At 42.5% G+C, this 27,073-nt stretch overlaps 1 protein-coding gene across 7 annotated transcripts in view; it reads right to left on the bottom strand.

Moving 5' to 3' along the window:
• Positions 1-27,073, bottom strand: part of VPS13B (vacuolar protein sorting 13 homolog B) — a 613,015-nt gene that overhangs the window by 74,423 nt on the left and 511,519 nt on the right. For all 7 annotated transcript variants that reach the window (XM_036337858.1, XM_036337862.1, XM_036337864.1 and 4 more), the window contains 4 exons: positions 20,188-20,384; positions 12,387-12,568; positions 10,793-11,142; positions 5,695-5,856 (listed from right to left, as the gene is read on the bottom strand). In XM_036337858.1, coding sequence (XP_036193751.1) covers positions 5,695-5,856; positions 10,793-11,142; positions 12,387-12,568; positions 20,188-20,384 — 891 coding nt within the window. The remainder of the gene's footprint in view (positions 1-5,694; positions 5,857-10,792; positions 11,143-12,386; positions 12,569-20,187; positions 20,385-27,073) is intronic.

Genomic DNA, 27,073 nt, shown 5'->3' with positions numbered 1-27,073 from the left:
ATTTTCTAAATTGTGACTGTGCCAAGGAATGTCTTTCTCTAGATATATGAGTACTTGCACTTATTAAATGAATAAAGGAGAGTGGTAACTGAGTAAGAAATATAATCTAGTTAATGAAACTGCCAGTTGAGATTATCATAAAATAAGTAGATAATACTCAAAATCCATTATTTTCCCCTTTAGATAAGAGAAAAATGATCAGATTTCACTCTGAAATATTTTTACATGCAAAAAGAGAACTGGAGAACTTTTGATCTATACAGGCCTAGAAAGAGTACAATAAAAATATTTTACTACTTACTATGGGGTGAGTACAGGTTGATTATACGTGTTACGTATAAACTATTACTTATCATTCCTTACTTTCTGAAACATTTTACCAAGTTTTCAAGTGACAGGAATACCATTTAGATCAGAGTAAAAATAATGTAATATCAAACTGCTAGTGTATTGAATTTTGTTAACTGGGAGGCCTTAAAGCAGGCTGGCAAGTTGTGGCATGTGGGCCACACTGGCGCAACGTCTATTTTCATATAGCCTGTGAGCTAAGAATGGCTTTCACATTTTTAAATGGTTGAAAAAAATCAAAAGAACATTTCGTGATGTGTGAAAATTACTGAAACTCAAATTTTACCGTCTATAAATAAATTCTATTGGACCCAACCATGCTCATTCGTTACGGCTGCTTTTGTGCAGAGCTGAGTAGCTGCCACGCAGACTGCGGCCCTGAAAGTCCACATAGGAGACGGAGGCCGGCCTCTGACTTAATGTGTGCTTTCTATTTTCTTCACTAAATCTGATGCTTTAATGGGTACCTCTGCTGCTCTTCCAAACTAATTCTTACCTTGTTATATTTTGCATTTTTAGATATCTGCTATTTTTCATGAGCTTATGAAACTTTCTAGGGCAGTGATGGCGAACCTATGACACGCATGTCACCTCTGAACTCATTTTTTTGGTTGATTTTTCTTTGTTAAATGGCATTTAAATATATAAAATATCAAAAATATAAATCTTTGTTTTACTATGGTTGCAAAGATCAAAAAATTTCTATATGTGACATGGCCCCAGAGTTAAGTTAGGGTTTTTCAAAATGCTGACACGCCGACTCAAAAGGTTCGCCATCACTGTTCTAGTGTATCCATTTTGAAGCAGCATTTTATTATTTTCTTTAGCTCTGTCTATAGCACATTTTCACCCTGCTTGGTGATTTGATTATTAACATGAAGTCACTGAGATTTGGAAATCTGCAATTCCAAAAACAATGTACAATCTATACGTTGTGCATGTTATAGGGGTAAAAGCAAATGTAGTTCCTTATGTATGAAGTAGAAGCATTCCTATTTCAAGCAGTTTAATTAGCCAACAGTGCTCTCTATTAACCAGTAAAGGACTTTAACTCAGAAGGAAGGCGGGGGTGGGTGGGAACTTGTATGTATATACGCATAACCCATGGACACAGATAATAATGTGTGAAGGGCTGAGGTGGGCTAGAAGGGGTCATTGGTTTACAATAAAGTTTTTTTTTTAAAAAAGGAACTAAACAAAAAAAGGATGTTAACTTAAACAGACTATACACAAATCCTCCCAGTTGATGGAAATGTCACTATATTTGGTTTGGTAAATTAAACATCGCTTCCCTTGCCTCTGAACTGCCCATACTCTGGGGAAGGACTCCATACACTTACACTCTGGTCCCTATGTGACCTCTACAGAATGTGAAACACTTCTTTGAAGACCAATCCCTCGCCGGTTATTGTACCCATACAACCTGATCTGAAGTCTACTGGGCTGGGATATTTAGGGCCCTTTGTGGTGGCAAATATGGCTGTGCAGCTGAATAGATTCAATTATTTCCTAGGAAAGAGTTATGTTCTCCCTCCGATTGTTTAAGGTAGCAACTGTTGTGGGATAACCAGCATTTTAAGCGACTCTGCCTCAGAGCGTGTGCTGGAAACCCTAAGGAGAGTCTCTAGCTTTTCATTTCTAAAGGGTTTTTCAGCTTTGGATTTCCGTGTTTCTGCCCATCCTGCTGGGACTTACTGTTGTTAGCAACCTCCTGTGTGGTTCTACGGCATGTTGACCTCTTTGAAACCTTTCCAGGTGTCACTGCCACTCTCTTGATCCCTGCAATCCAAGCTGCATTGTTTGGTGGAGTTACGTTCTGTGAACTTTAGAAATCCTCCCTGCGACTATGAATTGACTAACACCCAAGGTAGCATAAGCAGCAGACACAAATGTTCCTGAAACCACGCCTGCTGGGCAATGCAGGATGTGACTTGGAGCCTGGAAAAGAGAACAGTTTGCTCACTTGCGAAGCTATGACTACCTCCAGGTGCGGTTTGAAGCTAAGTGACTAGTTTTTCTTTATCCTCAGATGGAACCTCTCATTAGAACACAGCAGAATCTGTGATTGTGGATGGAAGGAATTCCATGAAGACCCCATGGGCCCAGTAAGACCTCTGGCTTCAGAGGATCCTAAAACACACTTCCTTCAGCATACGTGGGTGTGGGAGAGAGCCACTGTGGTTTACTGCTTGTTGTCATTTTTTTTTTTTTTTAAGAAATCTGATCAAAGTTTAGCCTAAGATTATAATGAACACAGCTTATTCTAAAATTTGTGTCCAGAGGCTGCAGTTACAGATTTAAAAGAAAAAAAGTTTAATAGACACCTGTCTTACTTATGTCTCCAGTTTGTCATTAAAAATTATTTGTTTTTGGTAATACAGTTAAGGCTTTGTAAGGGTTTCTACTTGGACTAAGAACCCCATTAGTCTAGCTTTAAAAGTGGAGTATTAGACAGTGATTTCCAAGCCCTTCTTTTAAAGCCTCACAGCTTGGCTATCCTAACAGACAATTCATGCTGCCAAAACCTAGGAGAGTTTGACAACGTTTTGAAAATAACACTATACTGAGAATGAAAACATATGGGATGCCAACTCTACTGCTATCTTAGCTTAATATTTCTAGCTTTCTCCTTGCCTAAAAATATGCATAAGAAATGACACAAAGCACACAGGGATACTGTGAAAACAAAATTAGTGATAAATACAAAAAGACCTTGGAAACGTGCAAGAGCGTTAACGTGAAAGGTGTTGAGGCCGCGGTGGCCGTCCATTCTTTCCCGTTGGCCTCCTTCCACCCACCACTGTATGCCCGTAACAGGAAGGGTGATCACAGAACAGCTGGCTCATATACCACTGAGCCAGCTGTTCTCACCATCTCCCTTCCCATGTGGGCGCCTGTGTCCGGGGAACCCTGAGGGCCAACAGGCCATGGTGGTCCATGCATCTTAGGGGGCTGTGAGGGGCAGTAAGCCTCCTCTGCTTCACTTCCTGAGGCCCGAAGCTGTGTGTGAATGGGGGACGAGGCGACAGGTACAGTCAGTGTGATAGTGGGGAAGGGCATGTAGTGAGAACAGAGCCACCGTTGTCTGATAATTATTCACCTCACTGACTACAGATGATAAGTTTCCTTACTGACCCTGGGGAACTGGAGGATGAAGCAAGGCTGTAAAAAGGTAAGATGCTTCGATGGGTCCATGACTCAGAAAATACATTTTGAGAACAGACCAAGGACAGGACACGCTTTGATTTGGTTGCTGTGCCCTGACCCTGACCCCCTCAGGGACACTGACCATTCTCCGGTCCCAGGAATGGGCCGAGCTGGCTATAACATCACAAATTAGCCACCTTATCGGATTCTGAGCTCCTGAAGGCCGGACTGCAGACTCTACCCTCCCCTTTCCCTGTTACACTTGCAGCTCCCAGCTGCATGTAGCTATCTTCTCCCTCGTGTGTATATGACCAGCCAACTGGCGGGGTGGGGGTGGGATGCAGAGCAGATATTCGTGGATGACCTGCTGCTCTCCCATACCGGTGGCATTATTGGAATAAATGCTCATATACGATTCAACCCCGTCTCTGCTGAACTGGTTCAAGTAGTGACAGGCAGCCTGGACCCCTTGGTTGCCGTTTACAAGTGGACGATAGCCCATGTGCAGCTTCTCAGAGGCCTGCTTCCTGCCACTGCTAATTCACTGTTGTGAATGCAATCACCATGGAAACCTTTCAGAACTCTAAAAGGCGACAAGTGTCAACCCAGGTTGTCTGGGTGGCTGGAATCAGAGGTGGTCATTTTTTTATTTGGTCTACTTATCTGTATGTTCTCACTTTTGCAATGAATAAGAAACAAAATAAAAAGGAACTTAATTTTAAAATAAATAAACAAAACACCCTTTAACTATATTATAAGAGGCAAATAACCAAACGACCTAAAAACTCTCTAACACGGAAATTCCTCAAGAGGAAAATTTGAAAATAAGGGCATGCCATTCACTCTAAAATTATGAGTGCAATATTATATCATTTGAAAAATATTTGTAAGAACTTTTTTACTAAAAAGGATTTTTGTAGTTTTAATGTCCTGTCAAATGAACTAGAATTGGATAAACAATATACTTAAATAAGAATTGTACTGTATCTACATTTCCAAATTTTATAGTAAGAGTGTGGCAATTCATGAAACAGCAAGGAAGAAATCAGAATCTAGCTACTGGGGCGGGGGGTGGGAGAGCAAGCGGCAGCCCGAGGGCACAGCATGTCCTGAAGCCAGTCTATGGAAGCGGGTCCCAGATGGGAAACCTTGTTCTCTAATTTAATGACTTTCTTTTAATCACAAGCAGACAGTTTCCTTATTACCCCGCGTGTTAGAAATACGTTATTCCTGAGAGCACTTCCTAGGGTTTCTTTGACTCATTTAAGACCACATCTTTGTGTTTAATTCACCCTCATATTATCCCTCCGGGGCACATCCCTCTAATTATTCCCATCGAATGTGACAGGAAAATGGAATTACACTACTTGGAAAACAGACATCCTTTGGTATGTCTCTCCTCAGTGCTCCCTTGGGCATATTCTGTTGTCCTGCTCACTTCATTACAGACCGGGAGCTGTCCCTCAGAAGGCGAGGATTACCTTTGAACTCCCAGTGCCTGGCACATGCTTGGCACACGGTAACAATCTGAATAAATAGCCTGGCCGGCGTGGCTCGGTGGTTGAGCATCGACCTATGACCCAGGAGGTCATGGTTCGATTCCCAGTCAAGGCACATGCCCGGGTTACAGACTCTATCCCCAGTAGGGGGCATGCAGGAGGCAGCCAATCAATGATACTCTCTCATCATTGATGTTTCTCTCTCTCGCTCCCTCTCTCTAATCAATAAAAATATATTTTAAAACATCTGAATAAACAAATGAATAATAATAATACCCAACGCATAATGCTTACAGTTTATCAAACACTGTTTGGTGCCTTGTACGTATTTATTATTTAGTCCTCACCATCCCATGAAACAGTTACTGATATTATCCCCGTGTTACATGTGAGAAAGCTGATGTGTGGGAAGTAAAGCAAGGTCATGCCCGGCCAGGATCTGCACCTACGTCTAGATTCAGTCTCGTGGCCACCGGGCCGTTCCACCGCCCGTGCTCCCGGGAGAGCGTCCTCTCCAAGGGGCGCTGGGAACACCGTGCTCCCACCTCTCAACGTTTCTGGGTTCCTGTCAGGTGTGGCTGACGTGGGTCCTTGGGAGACCCACCCAAAAGGAGAAATAGCTGGACACAGGCACACAACTGCAGAACAAGTGAACCGCCGGCCTTAATGATCGCTGTGCTGTGAGCTGCTTCTCGCATACCTGTGGGGATCTGTGCGAGCGCCAGCTGTACTGGTGACGGTGGAGGCTCGCCAGCAGGACGTTCTCATCCGTGTCCACCTGGCCAAACCGCAGCGTCTCCTGGGTGTCGTTACAGATCACAAAATGGCTGAAGACCAGCTCCTCCACCTCAGGGCATTGGTTCTGAAAGAAAAGGAAGAGGAAAGCCAACGTGCATCAGATTAATTGCAAGATGTTTGGCAGCTGTCTGCCCAGTGGCGATTGTTACAACGCAGGAACGCTCAAGGATCTGCTGTCATTAGCTCGTGTATACAAAGGATTCTATACTTCCAGGACAAGCACCAAAAATACCTTAAAGAGATCTTACATGGTCCAAAAATATGTTTTGACTTATACTGCTGCAAAATAAATCATAGACACAGAAGAGTAAAAGAACAATGAGATCCCTCAAACTTTTAACATTTTAAAATGAATTAACATCCTACAGAGAACGCTGGGCTGGGTAGTGCACGTGTTTGAGCAGAGTGCTGGCGGCTAGAATTACCGTGTTCCTGGCCTTCTCAACTCGGCAATCAAGACCAATTACAAAGCCACAGTTTGTACCCTACAGAAAGTAAGGCTCTTTTAGGTAATACGTCCCCAGATCCCTTAAGGGGGAGGGAGGTGGGGAGAGACAGAGAGAGAGAGAGTGTGTGTGTGTGTAAATGTGCTCAGGGAGAGATGCAAATAAAACCACAAGTTTCCCTCTATTGTTAAGAGGCTGCACACACAAAACAGACCTGCTCCAGAGTCGGGTAAGCCAAGTGCAGTTTTCAAGAGAAGTATGTTAGCTAAAAAACAGGTGTTGCTGTCTGTTGCAGCTGATAGTCTTCAATCAGCGAGTGTCTCCCATGAACCTGTGAAGGCTCAGCAAATTAGTAATGGGCTCCTGTGTTTAGGCCTCCTTTTCAACTTAGTGGTGTCTCCCCTGGTTGCTGTTATATTAAAACACTGGCAAAGTGATAGAGAATTTCTGTTCTTACTCTGGTTAGGTTATGGCTTAATAAACAATAAGTATGCTTTGGGTAAACGAAAAGAAAAGCTAAATAAATGATGCTTGAGAATGCAAGAAAAAAAAGTATAAACCAGCCCATCAATTTGCAGACAATAGGAGGTAACATGCTTCTCCGTTGGCCTGTTTCCTGGTTGTGGATGTAAATGACGCCACAATGCCACACGCAGTCATTTGCCGTTTTACTGAATCCTCACGAGCACAGGGAGTTACGCGATGGTGAGGCCTGAAGCCAAGTGGATGGATGAACCCACCTGAATCCAGCCCAGACCAGGACCTGACCTAGAACTCACCCAGAGCAGTTCCTGGGAGGAGGAATCCTCGTCACCCGCCAGTCCCCAGATGGGGGCAGTGCTCTGTGGCTGCAGCTGGTGAAGAGGCGCTGAGGTAGCTCCTTCCAGACATCCCTGAGGACTCCCAAGCCCTCGCTCTATCACCCAGCCATTCCCACCAAACCTCTCTGCTCCTGGAGCGCCACCTTGCTGGACAGCCACACTAACCACGGAAACAGTCTCTGTTCAGTATCAAAGGGATGATAACAGCAGTTATCTGCTGTCTCCCATAACGCTCTCGGCTGCGGCTTTTAACCCCAAGCTGCGACTTCATGGCCTGCCAGCAGGTTCCAGATGTCCTGGCCCTGCCACATCCGACCTCCTCTCCACTTGCTCCGACAGCCCCTCTCAGGTCCTCCCACATGATCCTGACCATGCTCAGCTCACCCAACACATCGCTCTCCTGCCTCAGTGCCTGTCCCCTGCCTCCACATCCTTCCTCCTGGCTCGACAAGCTCTTTCCACTCAGCCTTCAGGCTCCTGTGTCCAGGCTCTGTCCTCGGAGCAGCCTCTGAGCCCTCCCCACATCAGGGCCCTGTTTTATGCTTGCGTCTTACTCCATCTTTGCAGAATTACCCCTCTGGGACTAAGGAATTGTTTGTGTGACCGTGGGTTCAATCTTGTCTCCATCACTGGACTCCATGCTTCATAAGGGCAGGAATCAGTCTGTGCTAGTTATAACTTTATCTCTAGTTCTCAGCATAATGCCTGACATATAAAATACTCAATAAAAACTTATGAAATAAATATAGAAGTTCAATTTTTAAAAGTATGAATTGTAATAAATGCTCACAATAGAAAAGTTAGAAAATACAGAAAGTCTGGATTGTTTTAAAGTCTCTAACTGCAATTAACATTTCGATGAATTTTCTTCCAGCAGTTTTTCTCTTCTGAGTGTCCCGCCTGTTCCTGTTCGAGTCCATCCTATCCAATCCTCTCTTCTGCACCTTATATAAGGTTCGTAATCAAATGGAGTCCCATGTATAATTAGTCCTAATGGTTTTTCCATTTAGCATTATGTAAGCAACACAAGCTGCTCTCCTTGTAAACAGTTTTCCCCTCCTTTAGGCCCAAGAGCACAAACATGAAGACCGGATATGAGCCAAACTCCCACCTAGATAGACATCCCAAGGTTGGAATTCAGTTTTCATAATGAACTGGGATCTCTGCGCCGGTGACACAGAGGTTAAGTTACCAGATGGGGCTTGAGTAGAAAAAAAATCATATTACTTTCCTCATCTCTGAAAACTGACCTTTCATAAATGATGAGAGTTTTAGGAAAAAATGTAAATGAAAGAACACAAGGGGGTTGTTTACATTTTTCTAAAGAATACTCACAGTCCTCAGGGAGCTGTTTCCCTACTGCTCCTTCAGCGTGGGGCTCGTTATAACTGCAACACGCTGAGGCATTTCTTGGACTGTTTTAAATTCTGGTATAAAAAGATCATACACATTTCATATGACTTCCAGAGGCTAACCCTCAGAATGTTCACTCAGATGTGTAATTAAAAGGTGGCTTATTTACATTTAAGGTTTGCGTTGGGGTGTTGTGTAGGCATTTGTAGTTAAACAGAGATATCGTTTTGGTGTAAGATAAGACACATGAGTATAAGCCTGATTTTTAAATAAAAATCCCCTTTAAATGCTATTTTGTTCAAATGTGGGAATGTGACATAAAAATAAAAAGCAAACTTGAAATGTCATTTTGGGTCCTTAAGCTGGTTTCACAAGACATTATTTACCAAAAAAACCCCCCAAAAACCCAACAACAAAAAACAAAAACCAACAAAAAACTACCACCAGAGAAATCAGACACTAATGAAGGCTTCTGTTAATCTTGAACTTGTGACCTAAAGGTGAAAGGCCAAATTGTTTCATGCTTCATCTGTCTGGTCCATCTACACTGGATACAAATGACTTGTCTCAGAGATGAATCTGATAAAAAGTATGTGGAGAACTCAACATATCCTGCTTATTAAATTCATATTTCTCATGGGCAACTATTACACTGTATAGATCACTATACACACAATAAAATCCAAGTTGGGAAACTAAGTTTCCCCTCTAAAGGGGATAAACCACATTCTGAATATTTTAGAAACAATGAACTTAATAACCCTTTATAAGCCCATTTCAATGTCACATGTCCTATAATTTTGAAGTTGTGCATTTCTGTATTTACTTTAGAATACACAGGGTTAGATGCCTACCACATTAAAACTTGGTGGCAAGTACCCTTGACACGGGAGGAAACAAGAAAATTACAGCAACAATTACAGAAGTATATCCGCTTGTGGCTCATGTTAACATTGCCAAATCCCTGTGTAAATCAGAACCAACTATTCATAGAATGTACCTGTCAGCAATATGCTACGTGACATATGGCTCTACTTAATCAAATATACAATTCCATTAAAAAAAAAAAACCCCTCAGAATATTCCTTCAAGGCACTGGGCTAGCCAGTCATTCACACTCTGATGTGGTTTAAAACATTTAAATATTTATGCACTGTGTTATTTATATGTATGCCTGTGTCTAAGAGAACATTTTCACCCTGAGAGGGAACTGGGATTTCTGGAGGCCATTTTGCAGTAGTTGCTACACACGAGTCCCCTTATAATGGCCCCGATACCAAGACAAAAATATCCTACGTTTAAGTCCTCTATCAATGACTCTTTTATGTTTTCTAGGTTTGTTTTTTATTAAATGCATTGTTCAAAATATGACAAAAAGCAGAAATTGGAGCCATGAAAGTTTTTTTCACATCGCTATTCGAACCAGCTGCAAAGATTTAGATCACACTAGCTCTTATTTTACGCATGTCCTTTGCAACAAGAAAACCATGGAATGCCCTTAAAAAGGAATTTTAAAATATAAAACAGATGTGTTATCTTCTTTCCCTTTGCTATTGTAGTGCCATGTTAGGTAATTAATTCCTTAGTCTTGTATAGGTCTTTGTGCACATAAAGGAAAGTTTATTCCCATAAGATTCTGATGCCCGAGAACTCAAGCCCCTCCCCCTGCACTGTGCCTGTTCCCATGTGAGGTCAGTGCGGGATGGAGGACCATTTCTCTTGGGGAGCCGGCTCCACACAACTGCACGTAACATACACAAAAGGTGGGAAGTGCCTCAGCTTACGCAGCAACACGAACTTGATGGAAATACAATATTATACTGACTATCAGAAAGAGAAGAGGAAGTGACTTGTTCTTAAACCACTGAGTATATTATCGTCCAAACATTCCAATTAAAATCCATTATGAAGTGTTTTAATGACTCAAGATGGCAGACTGTCATAGGGAAAGACTAAGCCCACCCCGTGCTCACACGTTCCCTGTGTAAAGACGGAAGGCTCATTAGCAGAGAGGTGCGCCCACAGGTCCTCCAGTCTGCAATGGGCGCTCAGACAACTTGATACATAGCTGAGCTGAAGCTTTGGCAAACTAGAGCCATAAAACTTGAAAACTATTTCTGGGAATATGTTACTTCCCACACAGATGTGGTACATTAGTCACAAAAATGTGGGCATGTTCTCCTATGCATCTGTAGAGAACCCATATCCTCCAAAGCCTTTATGCATTACTTAGCCCAAACAGAGAAGGTCCCAAATATGATGGTGCCCATCAAACCCTTCGTTCTCACACTGGAGTTTATGCTTATCTCTACAAGTGATAACAGAGTGCCTCGTCAAAGCTCACACGTGGACGAACTGTAATGGTCTCGGGTGCACGTACCTGTTGCCAAGCCTGCACCGCAGTGTTTAGGGAGTGAACCGCGTGCTGCCCGAAGTTTACAAACACAGAATCGACGATGACGGTGCAGTCGAGCCGCTTTTCTGCGGCATCGCTGGAAACGGCCATTTGTCCAGAGAGGCTGAAGGGTTTCACCAGGCTCTGCATCGTCACGTTCCTGCACTCCAGAAGCTTGCAGTCTGCGTGGGCTGAGAACTGGATCTCCTGACAGACGGAACTGTTGCTCCACTGTCGGAGATACAGGTGTGGCTCTCGGAAGGAAATGATCATGTACTCCAGCTCAGGTGGCACATTTTTATCCGAAACAAATGGCTGTAGGTAGGGCGGTGGAGCTGTTGGAAAACAAGCAAGGAAAAGAGCAATTGAGACGAGCCTGTGCTTTACGGAAATAGAGAGATGACGTTTAAATTATTCGGTTTTTGGTTATTGAATTCAACACTGGATGTTTAATAAATTTAAACGTTCTCCTGAAGATAATGCAATATCTGAACTGCCATTTGATATCTGCAAGCAAAACTGGTTTGTTCAACCAACAAGGCCTCTTAAATACATATTGTCTCCAAAGGTTACAGTCAGTTTCACAGGCAAACTTTGATCACAGAGACAAGAAAGAAAATGAAGAGGAGGTAAATATTTGAGGAGAGTTTCTTGGAAGCGTCTGTATCTACCCACCAAATCTCAACAGCAAAGTCATGACTCAGAGAGTTAGACAAATCAGGTTGAACTCCATTTTTGCTGAAAAGGCAAGATGTTTAACAGCAGCTGTGTTTAGTTTTAATCTGATTTTTCCCCTTTTTTCCATTACATGTAGGTTGAAAACCTAATTCCTGAATAAAATGTATTTGCTAGAAAAGGTTTGGTAAAGGCTTTGAGGAATAATACATGTAATATTAGCAAATCTACAAAAGGCCACTTTGGGGCTGTGGGGAAATTTAATCTTTAACTGTACAAGCTTCTAAAAGTGCTACTCCTTCAAATTATTGGAGAAATTGCCAATCTTTTATAGAATGTAGTCATGCTTTTAAAATAAGGTGATATCAAGCATTTTTGGAGTCTATCTGCCATTAATGTAATGGGTCAGGATATAGAACAAAAACATGTATTTCTTTCAAAAAGATCTAATTGGAATAATAGCAAAACCTGCAATTTTAGTAACTTGCTTGAAAATTCCTATTGAAAACATGCAAAATCATGTCAGTTCAATACAATTAGTAACCTATATAATAGGTCCATAAGACAGCTCAAAAGTAAGAGGCACACCTGTTATATGAAGTTAACTTCAGAATAACGTTGCCAGAGCTCACTGTTAGGGGAAAAGAGGCCGCTTCTAACGCCTTTCACCAGCGTGTGGGTGGTGGTCAGCAGAGAGGACCTCTGGGTGGGGAAGTGATTAGCAATCACAGCACTTTGTAACATCACTAACACTCTAGTGCACAGAATGGAAACACCTCCCAAACTTTTTATTTCCTCAAAAGAAATTATCTGGGTAAAAACAGATGAATTGTGTCTTGAGAACCCACAAGACAAAACAATGAGTATTAAGTGGATGTTATTCTGATGCTAAAATGAAGAGTACCTGTGCCTAGTTGATCCAAGTGATGACAAAGATGGAACTCCAGGTGAGCAAACTGGAGGGAAATGCAAAGAGATGGGACAAACCACGGGGTGAAGCAGGAGTCCACCCGGGTGCAGGCAGCCAGGGCTGTTGGTGTTACAAGCTGGTCACAAGTGCTTTGAGAACCAGATTCACTTGCAGAGCTATGGGAAAGAAGAGAAAAAAAGAAGTTCAATAACCTAAATCTCCCAATATCATGCAAGTGAAATGTCTTTCGATAGGGTTCTTAAAGCTAGTACCCATAATCCCATAGTCAATGTTATCAAATCTTTTGTATTTACTCACATAAATTAGTTGTTTTTAAACATTTAGGTCATGTGATTGGTCCCTATGAGCTACTAGCAGAAAAATTTCAAAGCCATTCCTCAAACCCCAGGCCATGCTGACATCTCTGCAACCCAATTTTTGTTTTCCATCTACAGCTCATGTAACGTATGGACAATTTGCTCTCACATTAGTTTAAGATCAACACAACTCAGAGCATGACTGCTGTTCAAAACACCCAATACTTTCAGTGTCACCATAAATGTCTCACTTCTGCAGATTGTCCACATCCATGTCCCCATGTGAACTAGTCAGTACTCTTTACTGAACACCTACTGAATGCTGTACGAAGTGCCACACAGTCCTGACCATGATCAGAAGGACCCAGGTCCCATGGACCATTACCCTGCATGGCCCTCTCTTCACTTGCCCATCCTCTTCACACCATTTCACACAAGTAAACCTGATCAGCAGGAATAGTGAGGGCATCGGCAGGAGGGAAGACGTTTGTAGTAGTGGCTGCTGGTGTGCAGGGGGACACGCTGCCTCGCTGCCTTGCCCCCGTGCCAGTAGAAGCCGAGAGCTGGGGATTGTGAGGGGCAAGGTGCAGCCTGGCCACTGTGCACGCTGAGTGATGCTGCCCACGTCCCTCTCACTGTCTTCCATGCCCTTCTTTCCAAATCTAAAATTCCTCTGCAGTTATGGTAGCTTGGCTCCCCAATCCATGAGGAGCCTCACGAAGTAACACTGTGATTTACAGTATCCTAGGGAGAACTTCGACAGGAAAAACTAAAGAAATAAATCCTTGGTTTTCCAAGAACTCACAGTCTGTCTGGTGATATAAAATATGTGGACATTTAGAAACATTATACAACAGCCACCACCCACGGACAGAAAAGTCAGAAGAGCTGCCAGAGTGGAAACAAGGAACGTGGGATGGTGTGGGGTGAACCATGTGGAGCAGATCTTCAGCTGAGTACTGAGAGAGGCAGCGGAAAAGCTGGTGAGGAGAGCTGGGGAGAAGGAGAAGCTGGGGAGGAGAAGCTGGGGAGAAGGAGAGCTGGGGAGAAGGAGAAGCTGGTGAGAGACGGGGAGAAGAACTGGAGAAGGAGAAGCTGGTGAGGAGAGCTGGGGAGGAGAGCTGGGGAGAAGGAGAAGCTGGTGAGGAGAAGCTGGGGAGAAGGAGAGCTGGGAGCGCGGCCGGCAGGCGCAGGGTGCACCGTGGGTGAGGGATCTGCTCGGTCAGGGCACCCGAGCCTTGTAAGGCGACCTCTGCCAAGGCTGGAAGAGCACAAGCCCTTGTTCTTCACTTACAGAAACCTGCACCAGCTCCCACTGGAGTGAGTCACTGAGAGATGAGGGACACAGAGCGTCCACACGGGTGGAACTGTGCCTTCACTCACATAACATAGTTGTGGGTCCGGAAGCCATTGGGTCCCTTGTGTTTGGATCTTGGTGACTGCTTAGAAATTGGCCGTCAGAGAGCTTTCTGTCATCTTCCATTAGCTAATAACCTACTGCACTTCCTACCTTCAGAGGCAGGCAAGTTGAGGGAGCTGCAGACACCAGACATTTCTGCCAACTGTTTGCCAACTTCCTGTGAGAGGCTTTACCCGGGCCTTTCCCGCAGAAACCTCCTCGGTGAGTGCATGCCACCTCTGCCCGCCGCCCAGCCCTGGCGAGCTCTCTCTGGCTGGAGACCATCTTGCGTTTCTGCCTCTTGATTTACATCGATCTCGAGAACGACAATGCTTGGATAACAACCTTCACCTGAAAGGCTTGCCAGCCTAGCTGCACAATCAAGTCATCGGGTGCAGCTGCTTTCCTTTTCATCGGGGCCGCTAACCGCTTCCTCCCCGCCGAGGCGAAGGCCAAGGGGCAGGGAATGACCGCATCCTGTGTCTGCAGGAGCTGGCCATCACGCCCCCCCCCCCCCCCCCCCGCAATTTCCTAAAGCGGAACTTTCTCCTGTCTCCTTGCCCAGAGTCTCCTGGGAGCATAAAGTCTAGCACTTAATAGAACCCTCCCCTTTTCTGGCTGGCCAACAGAGTACCGTGCTGGTTATTCAGTTCAATATGAATCATTAGTGTTTACCGTTAGTTCCCAAGAGGGACCTCACACTCACACTGACATTCACCTCCATGCAGCGTTGTCTCTCACACGCTGGCTCACCTAAACCAGCGGTCGCCAACCGGTGGTCCGAGGAGCACTGGTGGTCTGTGAGGTCTGAAAGGTTGGCGACCGCTGACCTAAATGCTCTCCTCCTGCAGGGACACTGCAGTCTCAGACACTGCCTCTCAGACACTGCTCTGCCCAGGCTGGGAGAGTGCTGTCATTTTAATAATGTTTCAACTCTAACTCAAAATAAGAAATACGCTTTTATTGTAGCCTTGTACACATTAAAACGAAGGAGGGGGTAGGAGGTTTACTGAAAATATGACACTGATATTTTAAAAATTGTGGTAAAATATACATAACATAAAATTACTATTTTAGCCATTTAAAACTATACAGCTCTGTGGAATTAAGTGCATTCACACTGTTGTGCAACTGTCACCACCATCCATCTCCAGAATTCCCAAAATGAAACTCTATACCCATTAAACAATAATTCCCCATCCCCTCTCCCTCATTCCTTGGCAACCACTATCCTATTTTGTCTATAAAATTGACTATTCTTGGTATCTCATATAAGTGTAGTTATATAACATTTGTTCTTTTTACACTGATACTTTCTCTTTTATTAAAAAAAATTCCAACTGCAATTGATTTCATCACCCACTAATGGGCTGCAACCTGTGGCTTACAAGCAGGCTTAGATGGGCCCTCAGGGAAAGGACTGCCTATAAAGAGACGACAGAGAGATGGAGCTAGGGACAGGCAGAGCGATCGCCCGGGTTCAGAGAGTAAGCACCATGCCACACAGACTGAGTTGGCAGCATCAGCCCAGAACTTAGGGTGTGACCTGAGGAGCTCGGGGAACCTTGGGGAATGTGTATGGGGAGAAGGACTCCCTCGCAAAAGGCCAACTCCCTGGAGGGGTTGTTACATAGAGTTTAGCCTCCGACTAAAAGGAAATGGAAAAAGACTTCAAAAAGACACTTGGGTAAAACGCAAGCATTCCTTCTACCCAAGGGAGAAAAGGCAAAGATAAATTTAGCCCTGGGAAGGAATTTTCTGGATAAATCCTGGATTATATCACGGGATGACTAGAAACATAGGTGACAAATTAGTTCCAAATGTCAAGATTTATGTCTGAATTGTTTATGAAAGACAAAAGGTTTTTAAAAAAGGTACCCAAGGAATTTAGGTTCATCAGAGAGTGCAGACCCTGGGAGCCCCGTGGAGGGGACCCATATCTGGAGGCCCCGGCCACCTTCTGGTAGAATGTTCAACCCGTGGAGAAAAGAAACAATCCAGGGACTTGCCCTTCACGATGGTCTCTCTCTCTGCTTCCTCCCCACCTATTGGGAAAGGAAAAGCATCGACTCCTCGCTGAAAAGCTGTGGGCCACTGCCTCAGGATTACCGACTACGAGCTGACAGTGACTTCTTTCCTGGCCTTTTTAGGGCCTGAAGAGAATGTTTTTTTGGGGGCACATCCAAAGATGAAAGTGCTCCAAAACACTCACCAGAGTTTCATTTTTCAGTGCTGAAGAAATAGCCACACACCTTAAGCCATTTCTCTTGCCAGAATGTCTTCTAGGGACCAGCATTTTGGGGGTGGGGATAACAAGTCCTTGTGGGAAAATGACCATGCAAGGAGGACAACAAACGACCACAGCCAGGGCACAGGTGGTCAGAGTTTAGATCACAGAACTTGTAAATGTTGGCTGGACATACATATCAGGTCTGCACGGATATTATTGTGCTCCATAAATGCCTGGGATGTGTGTGACTTCGCTTATCACATACTCTGGGCGTTAGCCATGTCGGTGAGGATAAGAGGGGAAACAAAGTTGGAAGTTGTTCTGGTCCATCAGAGACATCTCGTTAATACCAAACCCAGGGAACCTACCAGGGAGGCTCAAAGCCTGAGAGTGGGTACCACTCCATTCCCTCGTTTCCCTCCTGGGATGAGTCATGGGTAAGAAGCTGTAAATTCCAAACAGAATGTGTGCTTGCTGCCTGCGTTCTGTTTGCCCACTAGATCCATTTTCTACTCTTCCCCATCCTTTTCTTTGCCCCTGGACTATATCAACAAGATGCTTTGCCCAGCTGATGTAGCTCAGTGGCTGAGTATTGACCTACAAACCAGGAAGTCATGGTTAGATTCCCGGTCAGGGCGCATGCCTGGGTTGCGGGCTCGATCCCCAGTTGGGGAACTGTAGGAGGCAGCTGATCGATGATTCTCTCTCATCGTTGATGTTTCTATCTCTCCCTTTCCCTTCCTCTCTGACATAACAAAAATATATAAAAACAAAAAACAAAAAAACCCCAAAACAAGCTGCTTTGTCCTTTGATTGGGCCAGTGGGAGGTGCCCACAGAAGAGGAGGGTGAGGGTCGTATTCCCCTGACTCCTTGGCAGTATCACCATACGCTGCTGTGCCTCTCTTACGCAAAGTACCTACCACACCTGCTCGGCGTTAGTTTTGGTAATAATGCTCCATCACCTGGATCCTTTAGGCCTAAGAGTGGATGGTTCCCCAGGGTTCCCAGCTCCATCCCTTAAACCTACCCACGTGGACCTTTGTAAATAGTCTTTTCATTCAACTCTCCTCAATCCTCCAGTCAGAGTGTGCCTTCTGCTTCTTGTTGGGGCCTGATAGAGGGGGTTATTTAGGCTTCAGCAATGGGTGTGGGCAAACACATAGACGATGAGATTAAAAACAAGTGGCTGAAATGGATATCTGATCAGGGCTTAAAGGTCATATCTCTTGCTTCCGGTCCAGTGCACAAGCAAAGAGAAGTCTCCTAAAGGCCAAGACTATTGTGGAACCTAAGCTTGAATTTAACTCTACTTCAAATGCTAACTTAAAAACCCCCACCATAATCATTACTCATCACTCATTTTCATATGATCAAGCAAATCATTAGTTACAATAGTGGAATGTAATTATTACATATATGGTGACTGAATTAAAGATCATACACCTGCATGGGATAAACACACCAGGTATAAGAGTGTGAATCTTTTGTCTCCAGTTCTTTGCTGAAGACTAGCTCCTCTTGGGACTAGTTAGCGCCTATTCATCCCTTAAGGCCTCAGCTTAGAAATCAGGTTCTCAAGGCCAAAGAGCTAGCTGGGAAGAGAGTCAGGCCTTGGAGACCGGGCTCTAATGTGAAATTCTCCACTAAGCAGTGCTTCCACTGCACAGGTACAGTGATACTGAACCACTGAGCTGCCTACACTATTGCAACTTTATGATAACTATGGACATGGGAGTTATTCTTTACAAACTTTTTCTTTCTTCAGTAATGTACAGTCTGATGAATATCCTTCTCAAACCAAAGAAAATGTTACTTATAAGACCATCTCTTATTATAAAAGTGTCAAGTTTTTGTCCAGTTCTAGATTTCTAGTGACCGAATATACTGGAGCAAACTGTAGCAGTTTCTTTCATAATCAAATGCTGACGTTCATCAAAGCACTGATGTTTTCTTTCTAGAAATTGGGTGAAATTTATTGTCCATTCTGAAAAATGTCTTAATAGTGTTTTATTATGTGGGCTTTTAAACCAACTTTTTAAATTTCAATTTCATTAATATCAGTTTCTACCTGAAAAATAGTTAATCTCAAACAATTTAAAGCAAGATCAATTGTGAAATATTAGGTAAGTTGAAAAATCCCAGGTGAGGGCAAAAGATCTGTGCTTACAGTGTCAGAAGCTTGGTGAAAAATTGCCTGAATTTGATTGTCTGCATAAATTTCCAATCCCCAAAGGCTCTACATTTCTGTAGTGCTAAGCTTACCACAAAAGTAATTTTTATGGATGTTTCAGATTCAGAGGAATTAACCTTGTCTAAAATGCTCCTTTCAATAATGAAAATGCATTCTTTCATAATTAGAATCAAGAAATGATTTCTAACCTGACAGTAAATTTTATTACACATAGTTCTATTTTCTGAGGTTTCCTCATTTCTGACTAGGTAACCTATACTTAGATTAGGCAATCTTTCCATCCATCTGCTAATTCTCACAGGATGGGTGTTCTTTTCATTGCTGCATTACATACAGGTAAAATCAAGACCCCACTCCTCTGAAACATTTTCACTAATCATATATTACTGGGTACCCTCTGAGAAAGGTAATTATTTTTGAAGAGCCCAAATGACCTAGAAATAGAATATATAAAGTATGAAACATATTATTATTAAGCACACAAAGTCATCAATTAAGAAGACTGGGAGGCAACAGACTAAAATGTTAATAGGTTATTTCACTGTGATATAATTATGCATGGAATAGTGTCATACTTTCCAATGAACTCTTCAATGAACATACATTATTATTAATAAAAAAGGGAGAAAGCATTCAAACGCTATAAAATATAAAGTAAAAATCAGAATATCCAATGGTGTACTATGATTATGAGCTTGTAAAGGCGTACAATAATGGGCAAAAATAAAGGTAACAGAAAAAACAGTTGATTTTCAGGGTGTTTGAATGGTGGATTCCTTTTCTCTCTGTTAGTGTCAGATGCTGTTTGGGGGGGAAAAAAGGAGGGATTATATAAAAGGATTAAGATTCCTCCATCAGGAGAACTGGAAGGCAGGACACTGGAAACAATGGGCAGCAGGAGGGGGTCACAGGCCACTGTCCACAGAACATCACATGGGCAAAGGCACGCTCCACTGCATGTGATGCGGTTACTTCTTTTATGGGAGCGTGAAGAGGAAATGCTGAGGCTACACTAAAAATGGGGACAATCTGGGCCCTTTTTGCCAGGAACCAGGTGTCCTGTAGGAGGTGTGGGACAGGAAGCTCTGGGGACATGGGTCAGGATACCTCTATAGCTCTAGAGGCTGATGTGACCAAACCGAAACTAGAGCTAAATAAAAGTTTGGCTATTAGAAATCCTTTGGGTATATTATTTTGGTTAGCCAAGTTTTTCTAATGTCTGGAGGTTTGTCTTTTATAGTTATTCTAAACACCACTTAAGAAGGAACTATTTCCAAAAGTTATCTTTTTAGAAGGAAACAATTCAATCTATTTATCCATTCCCCTCACCTTCCAATTTCCTAAGGTTATCATTATACAAATTGTGAGGTATATATGGCTCTTTTTCTATATTTTTTGGTTCAGGATGACTGGATTCTTTTGGTAGTTTGTTTTTTGCACTTTTTATATTTAAGGAAGAGGTTCTTAGTCAAGGCTCAGTATGAGCAAAACAGGAGTTTTTAGTACACATATTTGAAACACCAGCTCTCTCTGCTTCCTGGTTCATCTGTAACTGAGGCAGATACAGCTGCTAGCCGCTAAGTGAGGGGTCACCAGATAAGATGACAACGATGGCCTCCCCAACACAATGCCTCTATTCCATTTCCACTGAGTTACCTTTGGTCATCAGCTCCGTTTTGACTGCTGTTCAAGACAATCCTCCAAAGATCCGAGGATACCAGTGTCTTCTGGTCATTCACAAGATTGACATCTGGCAACTGCAGTTCACAAACTTTGCTTTCAGACAGACTGAATTCTCGAAATGCAACAAAAACCTTCTGGAGTTCATCCCAGTATTCCAAACTGCAAGGAATCTACATTAAAATAAAAAAGGTTTCAAAGGGTACAAATGGGAACTATGCTGCTATGTTTGTTAAAGTGCAAATTAAACCTTCAAAGAAGTTTCAGCATTATAAGACTTTTAAAAAGGGTTAAGTAGTTCATAATTTCTTTATAATGAATACTTATATTCATGTTGTTTACCTATTTTATTTTAAGAGACCCATTTAAGAATATGTGAGCTCTTCCGGTGGTGATGCCCTCCCCAGGACAACATGCCCCTCGCCAAGGACGTCCTCTATCCCTCTCCAGAAGAGGAGAAGAGAAAGCAAGAAGCACCAGGTGCAGAGCCCCAGTTCCTACTTCCTGGATGTGAAATGCCCAGGATGCTGTAACATCACCACCGTCTCTGGCCCTCCACAAACGGTCATTTTGCGTGTTGGCTGCTCCGCATCCTCTGTCAGCTGACAGGAGGAAAAGCAAGGCTCACAGAGGATGCTCCTTCAGAAGGAAGCAGCACTAAAAGCACCTGAAGCAAGGTGAGTGGGGAATCATCCCAATAAAACACTTTGGATGCAAAAAAGAAACAAATGTGGTAAGAGCCAAGAAAGTTTTTAAGTGAAAGTGAAATAATGGGGGGCAAATTCTACCAGGTGTTAAGTGTATTATAAAGCGAGAGTAGCCAAAACCGGTTTGGCTCAGTGAATAGAGCATCGGCCTGCGGACTGAGGGGTCCCAGGTTCGATTCCGGTCAGGGGCATGTACCTGGGTTGCGGGCACATCCCCAGTAGGAGATGTGCAGGAGGCAGCTGATCGGTGTTCCTCTCTCATCGATGTTTCTAGCTCTCTATCTCTCTCCCTCCCTCTCTGTAAAAAATCAATAAAATATATTTAAAAAAAATTTGTATAAAGCGAGAGTAATTAAAAGATAACATTGTAGTAGTAACATCCAAATAGATCATAGGTTCTCAACCTGTGGGTCGCGACCCCTTTGGCGGTCGAACGACCCTTTCACAGGGGTCGCCTAAGACCATCCTGCATATCAGATATTTACATTACAATTCATCAGAGTAGCAACATCACAGTTATGAAGTAGCAACGAAAATAATTTTATGGTTGGGTCACAACATGAAGAACTGTATTTAAAGGGCCAGAAGGCTGAGAACCACTGAAATAGATTAAAAGAATAGAATAAAAATAGTATAAGATGTAGGCACCAATACATTTTAGTATGTAATAAAGATGTGATCTCAAACAAGTAGGGGAAAGAGGTTGCAAGAACTGGCTAGCCATTTGGTAAAACCAAAGTGGGTCCCTACATCATTCCTGCATTAAAGTAAATTTCAAAAGGACCAAACGTTAAAGGCTAAAAACTAAAAGGTTAAAATTTAAAAAATCAGTTGGTATTTTTATCATAATAGGGCATCCTTTTTCCATGCATGGCTTGGAACTCACGGTTGTAAAAACCCCACAATCGATGAAATAAAATTAAAAAACAAAACAAAAACAAAGTAGAAGTATAGTCAATGATAGACCTGGGAATAATTGTAATAGCAGAGAGCTCTTATAAATCAGTAAGATGGTAAGTGAGCACATAACAATGGCCGTTGTTGGAAGAGGCAATTCGCCATGGGACTTAAACGTCTCTGCGTATTCTTACTAATTACGCAAAGGATGCAGGGCCCTGAAAACTGTTAACTGGGACCATTTCGCAGGCTGTGTTTGCAGAGAGCAACCAGGCGGGGATGAGGTAGTCTCTTTCTAGGACCAAGAGCAGTTGTGCTCTGAAAGAGGTGGGTGACAAGCTCCTTGCTCCTCAGCTGAGTCACCTATGGACTCCACGCATAACATCCCCCTGGGTGCCCTTCAGCTTTTGCCCTCTTTCGCCTTGGCGGCAAGAGAAACCAATGCAAACGTGATGCTCATGCTGCTTGCGAGCAATAATGTTCTTTGTTTCTGACCCAAGAGTCTTATGTCTTCCGCCAGAATCCATGAACCACTGACAGGCAAATTTATTAGCTTGCACAGGTAAAATCCCAGACATTGACAGCAATTAGTTTACCAAAAATATAACCAGCCTGACACCTGAAAAGATACTCAACTTCATTAATACTTAAGAAGTTCAAAATAAAGCAATAATGTAATATTTTTAATTCATTAATTTGGCAGTTTTGAAAGATTGACAGTTCCCATTTCTGTAGAGGTGAGAGCAAAGAAGGCGGGGTGGGTGGAGGTGGGCAAAGGGGGGGGGGGAGAGACACCTGCAAAAGTGGCACATTATTTTTAAAAATACTCTTAGCATCTAACAGTTCTGGGGACATAATAGGATCTTAATAAAAGCTTCCCGAAAGAATAGATTTCTCCTTAACCTTTCTTTCCTTAATAGTGATTCTTAATCCTTTAATGGGGACAATATGTTTTCCCCACCTATAAGGAAGTTTCTTCTCTTTCAAGGAACTTGAGCACTCATGTGTGAAGAGGTGCCAGATGGGAGGAAGGAGAATGCAGCACTATGCACGAGAGGCTAACTGTGATGAAACAGGCATATGTTCTGGTCAGTGGCAAGTAACACATCCATAGCATTCTACTTCCAGCTACCATTTCTTAAAATCCTTTTCTTGCTTTCCATGACTTCCTTTTTCTAACTTTCCCCTCTGGGTCTTTGTTCCTAAATCCTCTCTCAGTCTGAAATACCTTACACTCTCTAGTTTCTTGTTGTCTCACACTTAGATCCTTTCCATCTATCAAGGTTCAGATGAAATACCACCTTCTTTTAGTGTTTTCACCTCTCCTTTTTCTGAACTACAATACTTTTTTAAAAATGGGATCTGCTTCATAGCTCTTACCCCTGTATACCTCATGTCACAGTTATTTCTGTATCTAACATAGTCCCTGGTAGACACATTCCTTGAGGGCATGATTTCTATTTGGCTAAGCTATGGATTTTCACAGCACCTGGAAAAGTGTAGACAGTGAATGTTCAAAAAAAGTTGTTGAATGAATAAATAAATAATTCATGAATGAATGAATGAGTGAATCACATACTGGGTGATTTGACCCATCTCTGACACATTAAAACTTCACCACGAAGTACAGAAGATTAAAGCATGAACACTGGAGTCAGACCTAATGAGATTCAAATCCTGGTTCCATTAGCTATGCATTCTTGGGCAGGTTAATTTCTTAACATTAGTTCCCATACCTCTAAAAAGAGGAAAATAACAGAACTGTCATGAACTATTATGAGGATTAAATGAGACAAAGCATCTCATTCAGTAGCACATCCTAAAAGTTTAGGAAATGTTAGTTATGAATTACTTATCTTTCTCATGCTCAACGAACACTTTTGAAGCATGGGTGCTATGATCAGTGGTAATCAAGAGTACTCGTTGTTAGGTTTCTTTACAATAGGTTGGATTTGGAAGAAAATAGTAAACCCCGAACCTGGGTGTTCAGAAACATTATAATCATAGTTCAACAGGTTTCTGCTGCATACCTGTTACCACATGTCCCTTCATGTTGGCTAGGACTTGAGAGACAAAGGAATATCTTTTTGCTTAATTCCTCTCTGGACTGCCAGTGACTGCCAGTGAGTCAGCCCTCTGGCTTAGGACACTCACACCCAAAGGTGGTAAGATGTGGGAAGTGGTGTAAGACATATGTGTAAGAATATAAAAGTTTCAATGGAAGAGGACAAATGAGTTTAGGAAAAGCATATTTAAAACACCTATTTTAAAATACAAATAATAAAATGTAAAGTTCAAAATCATCATTGTGGTAGAGAGGTTACCAGAAAAGGGTGAACATATACTTCGTTTCTGGTATTGTCTCCAGACGTTCTCCATTAAATTAATAAATAATAGCTCATGAGAATTAGCTGTCACGTTGGGAAGCAGATTGGGGCCTTAAGGAAAAAGCCCTCGCAGTTTTGATGTACGAGGCGTGGGTTGGAATAGGTCCATACTTAAGGGAATCCAGGCTGGGAACTATTGTGGGCAGCCATTGGCAGTTTCATGGCAATTACAGTGGACTGCACCAACATGGGCTTAGAGGAGAGCAACTGAGATAAATAAAAAAGAGAAACTTGGAAGAAAACCAAATAAAAAACTTTATTTAGTTCTCAACTATGTGTGAGGCTGGCTCTGTGGTTACATACTTCAATTGGAACATTCCAGGCTACTTTGCAAATTCAAAAAACAATAAAAAACTACTAAAGAAATACATCCCCAAATATGGCAGTTATGTGTTTGTCAGGATTTTCCTTTATACACCCACTTTCCTTGGTTAATAAAGGGTTATTAATAAATTTGCTCCCAATGAAAATTCTGTTGAAAAAATTTTAAAATTGTATGCCTATAAGTGCATTTGCAAAAGTCACATATGAACTCTTTTCCCATTATAAGAATATATTTATCTTCAAAACGTCAAAAGAAAAGCTAATAACATTGAATATAATTACTATTTTAAAGGGAACTTTAGTCAACTGTCCATTTAAATATATATTGAGCCATAAATTTATAAATCTTATGGATATAATCTTTGTATTTTCCTATTTCTGCATCATAAAAAAAATCTTGTTGTGGGTCCACCCCTCCGAGAGAGCTCCTGAGCGTCTCCCTGCCCCCAAAACAATAAAGGTGTCACCCACATTCCTCAACCCCCCTCCGTAAAAAATAAATCTTGTTTGCATTAACCCTGGCCCTGCCACTTGAATCACTGTTCTAAGACCTTGAGCAACTTATTTAATGACTCTGAGCCTCATCTGTGAAATGCAGCAAATAAAAAACCATATTATTTTTTAGGGCACATTGAGGATTTGGGGCCTTATCTTAATAAAATCAAAGGGTTATCTTAGAAAGGTTTGAAGAAAAGAAGTTAATGCAGCCAAATTTATGTTTTTAAAACCTTTGGATACTGTGTAGAGGCTACTGTTAGGATTAAAAAGGTCCAAGCTAGAAAAGTAGTAGCTTAGCATGTGGCTGGTGGCAGTGGAGTGGTATGTGGGAGATTCCTGGGACATAAAAATTTGGTGACTGATTATATGTGAGAAGAGGGAGGTGTCAAGAATGATTCCCAGGTTTTTGGCTCAAACCACTGTGTGGATACTGATGTCATTTAGTGAGAGGTAGGAATCACTTGTCTCGTGAGGAGGAGGGGAGATCGTGAGTTCATTTTTAGACAAACTGGATCGGAGGCCCCAGTGAGCGATCCAAGTAGAAATCTTGAGTACGGAGTTGGTTGTTCAGAGAGCACACGGTTATAGGGTCTTCCTGCCTTAACTTTTGCAGGAAATGGAAGGACTAACAACAGCAAAGTTTAGGGTATTTGTTTGCAAGACGGTGCTTGAAGTAATGAATTAAGTATATAAACTAGTTAAACGGGATATGAAGACAGTAAGATGAGGGATAGGCAGAAATCAGAGAACTACAGGTTTATATATGATAGTAGTTTACTAGATGACTATAGCAGGGCTTGTTGAGTAAACAGGATGGAGAGACTGAGAGACTGTGAGGGAGATTAGAATGCTGAAATGGACAATTCAGGAGGCAGAGGACTTTGGGATGATGTCAAGGTCCAGGGCTGTGTGTGAGAGAGGGTAGTTAGATGGAGTGGGGAGAAAAGCACTAAGATGAGGACAGCAAGCTGGCGTTTGGCTGGGCCATTGGCCTGAATGCTGATGGCAGTGGAGAAACAGGCTGGAAGCCCTGGGACCAAGACTTCTGAGAAGGAAAATGATAAAGTGAGCAGATGCAACACAAGGGGTGAGGATGACATAATTAGGTGCAGTGAGTCTAGAAGAAGCAGAAGAATTTTACAGGAGGGTAAAAGGATAAAGGCAAGTGGCGTTGGTGAGCAAGGAGAACATCTCATCTCCTGACCATGGGATCCCAGAGAATCAACAGCCTCCACCTCAGAGGGTCACAATGGTGCAGAGAGCCCCAGGGGACAGCAAGACTTCCTTTAAGCTAAAGGGGTAGGGAAATGCTTGAAGGAGAGGCTGAGGATTAGGTAAATTCACTAATCACAGAGCAGGTGTTCGGCAGGCTCAGTGGGAGAGTTGGGAGGTGGAAGAGGAAGGATGTTGGTAAGAGGACAGTAGGATACAAATCAGTATCTAGACAAGAGAGGCTAAGTCTTATCGTTTGAGTGGTGACTAGGAAAGAAGGAAGGGAGGCATGTGTTGGAACTGAGTTCCGATTTAGGAGGGGTAGGGGCAATGCTTGAGTCTAAAGGTAGCCTACTGCTCCTTCCGGAGGCCTGGCTCGCATTCCGTGTTCTCCGACAACTATTCTTAAAGAACTCCAGGTATTTCTCCAAAAAACTCAGAGTACAGGGTCTGATTCATGATATATGATTAATAGTTCTTAAATTAATCAATGCAGATAGGGGCTGTAAACGTAACAATTTTAGCTTCTTTTGAAAAGGTTTTGCTTATATACTGAACACTCCACTCCCTTCAAATTATTTTGTAATCACACCCACTTTTTAACAAACTTTCCATTAGCTCACTAATCTTCCTTTCCCAGCGAGAAGCTGACATTTCCCAGCTAATCTCTAGGTTAGTAGTAACATAATTAAACTAAAAATCTAGTGCGGTCATTTTGTGCTTCATGTGGTAGCAATTAATTATTCTAAAGGAATAATTCTGGGCTCTATTTTGTGTGATCTATTTAAAATAACTTTATTATGTGCTTTTAGGTTTGAAAGAGATGATGTGAATGAT

This window comes from Myotis myotis, unplaced genomic scaffold (assembly GCF_014108235.1).
Source record: "Myotis myotis isolate mMyoMyo1 unplaced genomic scaffold, mMyoMyo1.p scaffold_m19_p_16, whole genome shotgun sequence".
Classification (NCBI taxonomy): Eukaryota; Metazoa; Chordata; class Mammalia; order Chiroptera; family Vespertilionidae; genus Myotis; species Myotis myotis.
Note: the sequence above shows the minus strand (reverse complement) of the source record. Positions and strands in the feature narration are given on the sequence as shown.